General features: G+C 43.0%; 1 protein-coding gene across 3 annotated transcripts in view; it reads left to right on the plus strand.

The window, feature by feature from the left end:
* The window catches only part of LOC307092724 (zinc finger protein 547-like), a 50,857-nt gene extending 41,684 nt beyond the window's left edge, over window positions 1-9,173 (plus strand). For 2 of the 3 annotated variants that reach the window (XM_079760122.1, XM_079760121.1), the window contains exon 3: window positions 3,376-9,173. In XM_079760122.1, coding sequence (XP_079616248.1) covers window positions 3,376-5,789 — 2,414 coding nt within the window. In that variant the 3' untranslated portion in view covers window positions 5,790-9,173. The remainder of the gene's footprint in view (window positions 1-3,375) is intronic. The other variant, XM_079760124.1, reaches the window with a different exon arrangement.
* Window positions 9,174-13,302: the final 4,129 nt, after the last annotated feature.

The raw sequence follows: 13,302 nt of genomic DNA on the forward strand, positions 1-13,302 counted from the left end.
TCTCCAAGTCCATCCATGCTGCTGCAAATGGTAAAAGTTCCTTCTTTTTTATAGCAGCATAGTATTCCATTGTGTAAATGTACCACAGTTTTCTAATCCATTCATCTGCTGATGGGCATTTAGGCTAGGGTGAATTGTGGTGCTATGAACAGAGGGGTGCATATATCCTTTCTGATTGGTGTTTCTAGTTTCTTGGAATATAATCCTACAGGTGGAATTACTGGGTCAAATGGGAGCTCCATTTTTATTTTTTTTGAGGAAACTCCATACTGTTCGCCACAGTGGCTGCACCAGTCTGCATTCCCACCAGCAGTGCATGAGGGTTCCGTTTTCTTGGTATCCTCGCCAGCACGTGTCGTTTGTTGATTTGTTGATGGTTGCTATTCTGACAGGTGTGAGATGGTACCGCATTGTTGTTTTGATTTGCATCTCTCAGATAATTAGTGATTTTGAGCATGTTTTCATATGTCTCTTGGCCTTCCTCCTGTCTTCTTTTAAAAAGATTCTATTTAGGTCCATTGCCCATTTTTTAATTGGATCATTTATCTTTCTTTTATTAAGTTATATAAGTTCCCTGATGACTCAGTTTTGTTTTTTATTTAATAAATCTTTATTGTTCAGATTATTACAATTGTTTCTCCTTCCCCCCCCCCCCATATCTCCCCTCCACCCGGTTCCCACCCTCCCTTCTGCCCTTACCTGACCCCCGCTGTCCTTATCCATAGGTGTATGATTTTGTCCAGTCTCTTCCCGTACCACCCACACAGACACCCCTTTCCCCCTGAGAATTATCAATCCACTCCTCTTCTATGCCCCTGATTCTATTATGTTCACCAGTTTATACTGTTCTTCAGATTTTTAATTCACTTGACTTTTAGATTCACTTGTTGGTAGGTATGTATTTGTTGTTCATAATTTTTATCTTTACTTTTTTCTCTTTTTAAATAATACCTTTCAGCATTTCATATAATACTGGTTTGGTGGTGATGAACTCCTTTAGCTTTTTCTTATCTGTGAAGCTCTTTATCTGCCCTTCAATTCTGAATGATAACTTTGCTGGGTAGAGTAGTCTTGGTTGTAGGTTCTTGCTATTCATCACTTTGAATATTTCTTGCCACTCCCGTCTGGCCTGAATAGTTTCTGTTGAGAAATCAGCTGACAGTCGTATGGGAGCTCCCTTGTAAGTAACTAACTGTTTTTCTCTTGCTGCTTGTAAGATTCTCTCTTTGTCTTTTGCTCTTGGCATTTTAATTATGATGTGTCTTGGTGTGGTCCTCTTTGGATTCCTTTTATTTGGGGTTCTGTGCGCTTCCTGGACTTGTAAGTCTATTTCTTTCACCAGGTGGGGGAAGTTTTCTGTCATTATTTCTTCAAATAGGTTTCCAGCGTCTTGCTCTCTCTCTTCTCCTGGCACCCCCATAATTCTGATGTTGGTACGCTTGAAGTTGTCCCAGAGGCTTCTTACAATATCTTTTACTTTTTGAATTCTCTTCTCTTCTTGCTTTTCTGGAGGCGTGTCCTTTGCCTCTTTGTATTCCAAATCTTTGACTTGATTCTTGCGTTCCTCTAGTCTGCTCTTGGGTCTCTGTATAATATTTTTTATTTCAGTCAGTGTATGTTTCATTTCTAGTTGGTCCTTTTTCATATCCTCGAGGGTCTCATTAAATTTATCGGGCTTTTCCATGAAATTCTTGAAAAACCTTATAACCGTGGTTTTGAACTCTATGTCCATTCGTTTGTTCTCCTCCATTTCTTTCGTTTGGGATCTGTTTCCTTGCCTCCTCATTTTCGCGGCTTCCCTGAGTTGGTAGGGTAGCTTTGTGTACTAGGTGTCCTGTTGGTTCAATCGGTCAGCCTCCCAGTTACCTGAGGTGGATGTTCTTGGTGCACCCCTTTGTGAACTGTGTGTACAGCCTTGTTGTAGTTAAGTCTTGATTGTTGTTGGTGTCACTGGGAGGAATTGACCTCCAGGCCAATTGGCTGTGAGGACCCGCTGTGTCTATAACGGAAGAATTGCTGTGCTGGAGACACGTTTATGGGGTGGGACTTGTTCCAGTAGGACTTTGGTGTTCACTGAGTCTGCCTCTTGAATGTGTCCCTTATGAGAGTGGCTGAAATCTGGTGTCGTTTCACACCGACCACTAGATGCCATAGTTTCTGGATCTCCAATGGGGTGCAGGTTAGCTACTGTCTGAGGCCACCCAGCAGGAGTTACAGCAAGAACTGCAGTTTTCTCCTCTTTGCTTGAGTGGTTTTGGAGCAGTCTGACTGGATCTGCAGTTAATTTGGTTAAGCTGCCACAGGGCAGGCCATTTATATGCAAAAGCCGCTGTGTGGAGCCTGGGCGGGTTTGTAGAATGTGCAGGGCGGGGTCTCAGGGCGGGGCGTGTCTCAGGGCATCACTAGACTAGGGCGTGGCTAACGGCAATGCTGCTGTCAGCCGTCTCTGCCTTTCCCTATTTCCAAATCCCCTCGTCCCACGCTCCAGCGCAGTAAACACTGATTGCTGGGTGCATCTCTGCAAGAAAGTCACTCTCACTTTCCGACCCGATGGCCGAGAGTCCAGCTTCTCCCCGTAGGCGTCTGGGTCCCCCACGTGTCCCCAGAAACTGGATTTCAGAGTGATTGGGAGCTTGTCTACCTTTGGGTTGAAAAAAAGCCGCGCACCCAGTCGCCCGCCACCAGACCAGATTCGCGCGCCTCCGTACCTCAGCTTTTCTGTGTTTGTTCTCCTTTCTTTTTCCTTCTTAGTTGTAAATCTACCATTCAGCCAGCTTTCCCGTGCTTCTGGGTGGTAGACGTTTTGTCTTTTAGTTCTATTTTTGAAATTGTTGTGTACGGCAGCAGTTTTCTTGTTTAACTTTGACGCCATCTTGGTTCCTCCTCCCTGAGTCGACGACTCAATTTTAATAGTGATCATTCTACTCGGATTCCCAGCCCATGGATAACCTTAACCTCTGAACTTCGCACTTGTACCTCTTTCACACATCTCGCTTTACTGCATTCCAATGTTGTTCCATGCCTGCAGAGCCTTAGAGTACACACATGTTATATTGACGCTGAACATCACGTGCTCTAATATGATTGATATTTTATGGGTTTGAACACATTGAAATTACTCTACACACACTCACATCACCAACATGAAAGGTGCTAAAGGAAACCATTCTTGGAGTAATAACGAGTAGACCCTGCCTCTCTTGTTTAACAGCCATTTTATATATAACAGCCATTTCCTGAGAGTCTGACTTACTTGTCTTGAAAATCATTGTATTGAAGGAATCATGTCTAGTCATGAAAGATAAACATTTGTAGTAAACACATTCTGATTTCATAAGGTCAACTTGTACTTCACCCGCGTTTCCTTTTGTTCAGGTTGCTGCTGTGGAGAAGAGAATGTGGAGGCCATGGCTGAACGGAACGTTTCTGTAAGAGTGTTACAGGCAAGGAATCCCAAGGTAGCCTTGTCTTCCCAGAAGAACCACCCCTGTGAGAGTTGTGGGCTCGTCTTGGGAAACATTTTCCACGTGATGGAGGGGCAGGGAGCACAACATGGACAGATACTGTTGAGGTGTGGCGCATGTGCAAAACGATTTTATTTCAGTACAAAATTTCACCAGCAGCATGTGAGAGAGAACACTTTCATTAGGGGTGTGGACAGCATCTCACTTCCAAACAGTTGCAATTTCAATGTGTCCCAGAATCGTTTCACATGCGGGAAGGTTGGGCAGGGTGTCCTTATCGGGTCAGGACTTCTCCACCCAAAGGCTACTCAGACGAGGGACAGTCCAACTGCAAGTTCGACGTGTGGGATGAGTTTTCAAAGGAGAAACAATTATTTCAGCAGCAAGGAATGTAAGAAAGAAATTAGTTGCACCCACACGTTTATTCAGGAAAAAGGTATCCATCTTGGAAGTCGTTTCTTTGTGTCCTCTGAATGTGGAAAATATTGTACCACTCGCATCAACCTTCATAGTCATCAGAGATTTCATACAGGAGAAAAGCCTTATAAATGCAGTGAATGTGGGAAATCTTTTACCGCTAAGACTGTCCTTCATCAACATCAGAGAGTTCATATGGGAGAAAAGGTTTATAAATGCAGTGAATGTGAAAAATCTTTTCCCGCTTGCAATGACCTACGTCATCATCAGAGACTTCATACAGGAGAAAAGCCTTATAAATGCAATGAATGCGGAAAATCTTTTACAAGTACCAATGGTCTCCAATATCATCAGAGAGTTCACAATGGAGAAAAGCCTTATCAATGCAGTGAATGTGGAAAACGTTTTACCGCTAAGACTGTCCTTCATCTTCATCAGAGAGTTCATACGGGAGAAAAGCCTTATAAATGCAGTGAATGTGGGAAATCTTTTAACCAGAGCTCTGCCCTTTGTAATCATCAGAGAATTCATACAGGAGAAAAGCCTTATAAATGCAGTGAATGTGGGAAATCTTTTACCAATAGCTCTGCCTTTTGTTATCATCAAAGACTTCATACAGGAGAAAAGCCTTATAAATGCAGTGAATGTGGGAAGTCTTTTACACAGAGCTCTGCCCTTTGTAATCATCAGAGAATTCATATGGGAGAAAAGCCTTATAAATGCAGTGAATGTGGAAAATCTTTTACCCAGAACGCTTCCCTTTGTAATCATCAAAGAGTTCACACTGGAGAAAAGCCGTATCAATGCAGTGAATGTGGGAAATCTTTTAAAAGTAACAATGGTCTCCAATATCATCAGAGAGTTCACACTGGAGAAAAGCCTTTTCAATGCAGTGAATGTGGAAAATCTTTTACCGCTAAGAAAGACCTTCATCAACATCAGAGAATTCATACGGGAGAAAAACCTTATAAATGTAGTGAATATGGGAGATCTTTTATCCAGAGCTCTGCCCTTTGTAATCATCAGAGAATTCATACAGGAGAAAAGCCTTATAAATGCAGTGAATGTGGGAAATCTTTTACAAGTAGCAATGGTCTCCAATATCATCAGAGAGTTCACACTGGAGAAAAGCCTTATAAATGCAGTGAATGTGGGAAATCTTTTAAAAGTAGCAATGGTCTCCAATATCATCAGAGAGTTCACACTGGAGAAAAGCCTTTTCAATGCAGTGAATGTGGAAAATCTTTTACCGCTAAAAAAGACCTTCATCAACATCAGAGAGTTCATACAGGAGAAAAACCTTATAAATGCAGTGGATGTGGAAAATCTTTTACCTATAAGAGCATCCTTCATCAACATCAGAGAGTTCATACGGGAGAAAAGCCTTATAAATGCAGTAAATGTGGAAAATCTTTTACCTATAAGAGCATCCTTCATCAACATCAGAGAGTTCATACGGGAGAAAAGCCTTATAAATGCAGTAAATGTGGAAAACCATTTACAAGTAGCAATGCTCTCCAATATCATCAGAGAGTTCATACTGGTGAAAAGCCTTTTCAATGCACTGAATGTGGAAAATCTTTTACCGCTAAGACCGTCCTTCATCATCATCATCAGAGAGTTCATACAGGAGAAAAGCCTTATAAATGCAGTGAATGTGGGAAATCTTTTACAAGTAGCAATGGTCTCAAATATCATCAGAGAGTTCACACTGGAGAAAAGCCTTATCAATGCAGTGAATGTGGAAAATCTTTTCAAAGTAGCAGTGACCTTCGTCGTCATCAGAGAGTTCATACAGGACAAAAGCCTTATAAATGCAGTGAATGTGGAAAATCTTTTAAAAGTAACTATGGTCTCCAATATCATCATAGAGTTCACACTGGAGAAAGCCATTATGAGTGCAATTAATGTGAGGTATCTCTCAGCCAAATTTCCATATTTGCTCTGCATATATGAGTCCAAATGTGAGAAATTTCTTAGATGTGTAGGAAATGTAGTTTCTTAATTAGGACGTAACAATAGTACAAGAAAATTTGTGAATCCTCATTTTCTGAATTGTATCCTATAGATTTAATCACCTATATTATGTAAAGTTCCCATAAGTGTTTTTGCTGTTGTGTTTGTTTTTATGGAGGAACCCTATGTAATTATGTTGCACTGTCTAACATACAGAGATGTACTGCCAGATCTATGTCATTGCATATTTCTGTTGCTGTAGGTATTTCACCTGAAACACCTATAAGTTCCATACAAATGGCATCAATCACCAGCCTCATGGGCCCAGGGAAGCTAACTCTGTTGTCTAATTTGTTGAAGAAAATTAGGAATATCTGAGCCCTTAGTTCCTACTTGTTTGCCTGTCATGGTTTGCCACATAGGACTGATTACTCTTGGTGCCAGCAAACATAATGTTGCAGAGGGACTGCTATTTTCAGGGACATGCTTTGCCTGAATGCTGGTGATGATTGTATTGAGTGCCTAAGTCATCAGTGGAAGAACTGCCAGTCTCATGTCTCTTTGGTTTGTAAAATAATGAAGGCTTTTTCCTAAGACTTCTTTAATCTTGGGTGTTCTATTTACTGTGTGGGTTAGCTTAAGGTAGATCTGAGCTCTCCAAGCATGATGAGGTGAAAAATTTTGAGGGGACTCAAACACTTTTGCCCTTGGGGGAAGTGTATGGTGCAGAAATTAACTCAGCAATTTTTGGAAAATTTACACTGTGCCATATTTTCCTTGGAAGTACTGTGGACTCTAATCCTAATGTGATGTCTGGATGCTTTGAGACACAGAGATCCCTCAAAAGAGGGGGTTGCTGTAACAACCTCAATTATGTCTGGGAGCATGAATTTCTTTTCTTGTTTGCAAGGGATGCCAATACATGTGAAGGGAATCTCTTGTCCAGGTGTTGCAGAGGGCCATGTGCCCTAAGGCCTACAATTTCACTGGTAATGATCTGTGGTTTGAGCACCATAGCAGTGAGGGGAATCCCTTTCACTGTAGAAACACTGACCTAATTTTTGTTGAGTGAGACTACAGCCCATTATGTGGAATGGTCATTAAACGTGCATCCAGGAATTATTTTGAGGAAAAGACTACAAGAGCTGTGTGGACATAGATCTGAGGGACTCCAGGCATGTTAATCTTATGTGGAGCAGTCGTTGTCATTGATTATAATCAGGATGTGCCCTAACTGGTTTGGCTCAGTGGATAGAGCATCGGCCTGCGGACTGAAAGGTCCCGGGTTTGATTCCGGTCAAGGGCATGTGCCTTGGTGGCGGGCACATCTCCGGTTGGGGGTGTGCAGGAGGCGGCTGATTGATGTTTCTTTCTCATCGATGTTTCTGACTCTCTGTGTCCCTCTCCCTTCCTCTCTGTAAGGAGCCTATGAAATATATTAAAAAAGAAAAAGGAAAAAACATAATAATCAGGATGTTTTGTGGCTCCTGTAGCTTCTCAGATGTTCCCATCAGAGCCATTGGTGTGCTGGCAGCAAAACAAAGATGGAGACAAAGGCTGTCTGTAGTCCAGGGATGTGGCTTTTGTGGGTTTGGGTGAACGTTCTTCATTGTTTGTTATATTTTCTCTCACTGAGATGAGACTGTCACCCAGAAGGCATAAGTGTGTGGATTGAATATACAGTTGCGAAACCTCTTCTTCCAAAATAGATGAATGTACATTTGTTTTATATTGAACCATTTTTAACAGCTGTAATGTGTAAATTACATGTGTTAACTATAGTGTTTCATAAATCTTGACATGTTCATGAAACTGAAACCATCATTATATTCATAATGCTGACCATATCAGTCTCTGTGTAATTGCTTCATGACCTCTTTTAACCTGTCCCTATTCTTCACAGCTTTCATAGTTTCCATGGATTTACATTCCATTTTCATAGAGAACTTTATTTTTCTAAGTATTTTTGTGCTTTAATTTATGTTTCATAAATACTTGGAGATTTATTAAAGTTACATTAGTAGCTCATCATTTTTTCTGACATTCTTTTTAAAATATATATATTTTATTGATTTTACAGAGAGGAAGGGAGAGGGGTAGAGAGTTAGAAACATCGGTCCGCTGCCTCCTACTGGGAATGTGCCTGCAACCAAGGTACATGCCCTTGACCAGAATTGAACCTGGGACCCTTCAGTCCATAGGGAAGCGCTATATCCACTGAGCCAAACCAGTTAGGGCTCTGATAGATATTATCATTGATATATCACCATCAATTTGTCCATTTTAATAAATATTTGTTTATTTTTAACAAAGGTGGCACAAACATTTCTGTATAATTCCTTGTATTATATAAGTCTTATTTACCTTTGTCAAAAATTCTGTGCATAGTCTGGGTTTATGAATAGATGAATGTTTGAATTTACCGATATTAGCAAATTGTGATCTAAATAGATTATACCACCAGAGACGGTGTGGCTCAGTGCTTGGGCATCTCGTATAGCACAGGTTGTGGATTTGATTGCTGGTGGAGATATGTGCCTGGCTTGTGGGCTAGATCCACAGAAGTGGGTGTGCAGGAGGTGGCTGGCCGATATGGCACTCTTCCAGCAATGTTTCTCTTCCTCTCACTTCTCTCTCTCAAAATTAATAAACTATTCTTTAAAAGTAAAAAAGAAACGTTAACTGATTGTAATTTTTTACATTTTACAGTTTGTCGTGCCGAAACCGGTTTGGCTCAGTGGATAGAGCGTCGGCCTGCGGACTCAAGGGTCCCAGATTCGATTCCGGTCAAGGGCATGTACCTTGGTTGCGGGCACATCCCCAGTAGGGGGTGTGCAAGAGGCAGCTGATCGATGTTTCTCTCTCATCGATGTTTCTAGCTCTCTATCCCTCTCTCTTCCTCTCTGTAAAAAATCAATAAAATATATTTAAAAATAAAAAATAAATAAGTTTGTCGTGTGTATTTGCTGAGTCTGTATCTTTGTTAAAGAAAGCATCTTACCATATGTTCTGCCTAATGTGCTATGAGTTCTGGCAATTTTCTTTAACAATAGGACAATAGAACAACAAAAATGGATGTTGGAAATTCTCTCATTTTGTGCCTTTTTTACGTTAGGAAATAAACGTTTTTGTATTGGTATAATATGTTTTAAAATTTTTACTTTTAAGAAATATTTTAATTTCCCTAGCTGGTTTAGCTCAGTGAATAGAGCGTCAGCCTTTGGACTAAAAGGTCCCAGGTGAGCTTCTAAACAAGGCCACATGCCAAGATTGCGGGCTCAATCCCCAGTGTGGGGCCTGCAGGCCACCAATCAGTCATTCTCTCTCATCATGATGTTTCTATCTCTCTACCTCTCCCTTCCTCTCTGAAATGAATAAAAATATATTTTTAAAATATTTTAATTTATTTTAATAAATTAATAAAAATATTTAATTGATTTAAAAATATTCTTATTGATTTCATAGAGCAAAGGAGGTGGGAAGGGAGAGAAAGACACATTAATGATGAGGATCCTGGAAGGCAGCTCAGTAGACTTATGAACTCGGAGGTCACAGTTCCATTGCCTCGCAGGGCACATGCGTGGGCCCCTCAGATCCCCAGGTGGGGTTTGCAGGAGGCAGCTTATCAGTGATTCTCATCATTGCTGTTTCTATCTCTCTGTCCCTTCCCTTCCTCTGTGAAATCAATAAAAAATTAAAACTGAGTCCCCTATCTTAAAAAAGAAAAAAAGGAAGGAAAAGAAGCATCAATGATGAGAGGGAATCATTGATCGGCTGCTTCCTTCACACCCTACTGGGGATGGAGCCTGCAATCCAGGCATGTGCTCTGACTGGGAATCTAACCAAGGACCTCCTTGTGCGTGGGTCGATGCTCAAACACTGACCCATACCATCCGGGTGATTCACTACATTTCAAATGCCATGCCCTGTGCAATGAACATTTTTAATTTTAACCTGCACTAGTAACATTCTCCATTGCTTTCAGAACACCAGCCATCTGATCCTGCACTAAGCCCTTGCTTTGTAGTCTGCATTTTCCTTTTCTCCTGTCATGGGGGTTCTTGGGTTGGAACAGTTCTCTCAGGAAGGCCCGAGGGCATCTGGGTGGGCAGGGTGTTTTAGAGTCCCAAAGCCAATGCAGCGGGAAATAGAAGGGCAGTGATCAGACTCCCTATGCCCTAGACCAGGCATCCTAGATTTGAATTTCAGATTCTCTATTATCACTGGGACTTACATTGAAATAACTCCTTCTGCTGGTCTAAGTCCGTTTCCTCCTGTGAAAAACAAGTATGAGGTATGTCCCCAGGCCAGAGCTATTGGAGGAGGTCAAGTAACGCAGCTGTGCCTGCAGCCTGCCTTGGCTCCAGCAACTCCAGCCTCTCCCTGCAGAGCCATTCCCAGGCGGGCACTTCTCACTCCCCCAATGCCCGCAAGCACCTTTGACTTTGGGTGCATTTTAGTGAGAAATGGGACCTATAAGAAGCCACTGATTCTGCTGCAGGGAGGCAGGTGCTGTGTGCACTCAGGTCCCATTGTGGTGCGCCCCATATCAAACTGCTGAAAAAGTGAATTGTCAGAGAAATGAAGTCAGCTCCCCAGGTTTACACCACAGACAAGTGTCAGATTCACGGGGCTGGATTTTAGCCATTATTTTCTCCAGTGTCAGACACAGTCTCTACCACTGATGTGCAGCCCTCACTGGAGCAGGTACAGCATGAGGACCAGGGTGGCCCAGCTGCAGCTCCTGTTTCCATGGTTACAGTTATGTGTTTCCTCCCATTCCCTTTACATCTCAGAGCACTTACCCTGGGCCTCCCCGTGTTCAGGGGAACGCTATCATTTCTCAGCTGCAGTGGTTTCTCCAGGGGAACCTTGTTTCAGAGTGAGCTGCTCTTTGATCCCAGCACAGAGTATGACCCTCAGGAGACCTCGGTAATTAGAGCTGGGTCTCTGCACCTGTGGCCACATGTTGGGTATCATGCTGCCATTCTATTTAGTGCGGTGAATTTCATGCTTCAGTTTGGCCCTTCATATGTGGCACTGATACCCGTTAGGAGAGGATACACTTTGACATGAATTTTGCAACCTAATATTCGGAAGTGTTGCTAGAGTCCTACATGATCCTGGTCTCTTTGGACAGGTGCTCACCTCATATTCATGCATAGAACCCCCTGCCATGTGATTGTGTGCTGTGTATCCCTACTGGCTGAATGACACAATGGCTCTCACCATTTTCCCTGCAGCCCGGATCATGTTCTCGATTTACATCCTCCTTTCCACTCTCCTGTGTCTGCACCCTTGGGTCTTTGGGTTGGAACAGAGTCCTTTTAGGTACAAGCCCTCACCCCAGTGCACAACACACTGGGCCACAACTGGGATCCTTACTGTGCTTTTCCTGACAATCTACCTTGACTCTCCATACACAACATTTTTTGTTTGTAGGTTAAAGTGGCTTTTCAGATGATGGTGTTTGCTATTTTGGCCATTGACTCTGTTTTTTTTAGTCTTTTCCATGTATACCAAGCATGTCAAACTCTGTGCCACGCCAGCACAGCCAAAGGTTCGGCGAGCCTGAGGGAGGTGGTGAAGGATGGAGAAATGATAGACAAAGAGAAAAAGCTGTGTCTAGGTGGATCTTTCTGTGCCTGGCTGAGGCCACAGAACAGATCCAGACTGCAAAGCTGGTGCTTTATTTATAATCAGGGACAAACAAGGTAATCTACAATGTTGTTGTAAGTTTCACTTGTTTTGGCAGCACTTGCTGCCCCTCCCGCAGCCCACTAGCTACCCAGGAAAGATCTAGGGAGCAGTCACAAGATCAAGCTTAATTATGCTTAGAGGACTGTGTCCTCCAAGCTGGGACTTGTTTGCGACTTTGCCAGCAGGTCAGTCCAAGGCTTAACCCTATAACCGCTTCCTACAAACTCAAAGGCTAACACGGGCCATATAAACAAGGTTTAAGTTTATGTGGGCCCCCCCAAAAAGCTTCAATGTTCATAGGAATGTAGGTGTATTTTGAAAGACACATGCTGAATACAAAGGGCTGAAATAAATGAGTAATCATTAATGAATATTTGTTGTGGGCCCCCTGCAGGCCGGGGGCCGCAAGTTTGACATGCGCGATGTATACAGTAGGTATACATGCTAATAGCTTTCTGATTCCACAAGGCTGTCAGCTCCGCCGCCCCCGAGAGCACCATTCGCACCGGCCACCTTCCTTGTTGCACCACAGCTGCTCCGCCACCACCTTGCTCAGCGGTGACCACTGCAGCCTCGCAGCCCCCTGTCCACCGCCAAAAAAAGAGTCCCATATTTAATTTATTTTTTAGGAAACTCCCTATGTTTTCCATTATGTCTGCACCAGTCTACATTCCTACCAGCAGTGTACTAGGGTTCCCTTTTTTCCTCATCGACGCCAGCACTTGTCATTTGTTGATGGTAGCCATTCTGACAATGGTGAGGCGGTATTTAATTGTTGCTTTAATTTGCATCTCTCTGATGATCAGGGACTTTGAGCATTTTTTCACCTGTCTCTGGGCCATCTTATCCACACTGCAGCCCAGGCAGAGCTAACACTTCGAATGGCATCAGAAGCAGATGCTCTTAAGAATGAGTGTCTGGCCGAAACCGGTTTGGCTCAGTGGATAGAGCTTTGGCCTGCGGACTCAGGGGTCCCAGGTTCGGTTCCGGTCAGGGGCATGTACCTTGGTTGCGGGCACATCCCCAGTGGGGGGTGTGCAGGGGTCGGCTGATCGATGTTTCCAACTCTCTATCCCTCGCTCTTCCTCTCTGTAAAAAATCAATAAAATATATATTTTTTAAAAAATGAATGAGTGTCTGTTTTGTGACATTAACTTTGTATAATGGATTCAATGGAGGCAGGATAGATCAAGTTAGAGGCTTGAGCAACCTCTGCAAGCTACAGTTGGCCTGAAGGAGACAGGTGCCTAATAGCCCTAATGAAGAAACAATGCCTGCCCTTCACAAAGAGCAGATCCTGAAGAAAGATATGCAAAACCAGCAGCTAAAGGAAGCCTGCATCTGCCTCAGAAACACACTTGGCCCTAACCGGTTTGCCTCAGTGGATAGAGCATTGGCCTGCGGACTGAAAGGTCTCAGGTTCGATTCCGGTCAAGGGCATGTACCTTGGTTGCGGGCACATCCCCAGTAGGAGGTGTGCAGGAGGCAGCTGAATGGGTGTCTCTCTCATCGATGTTTCTAACTATCCCTCTCCCTTCCTCTCTGTAAAAAATCAATAAAATATATTTATTTAAAAAAAAGAAAAAAAGAAAGGAACACACTTGCTCTAGAAATCACCTCCGCTGAAGGCGCTGGAGGGCCTTGAGTATACTTTGTGTGTTCTTGGGCTATTTGCTCTCAAAACCAGTCCTAGAGTCAGCTGAGGAAATACAGGAGCCTGGCCTTGGAGCGTAGGAACTACATTACCCAGAAGGCCCGGCGTGGA

This window comes from Cnephaeus nilssonii, assembly GCF_951640355.1.
Source record: "Cnephaeus nilssonii genome assembly, chromosome: 20".
NCBI lineage: Eukaryota > Metazoa > Chordata > Mammalia > Chiroptera > Vespertilionidae > Cnephaeus > Cnephaeus nilssonii.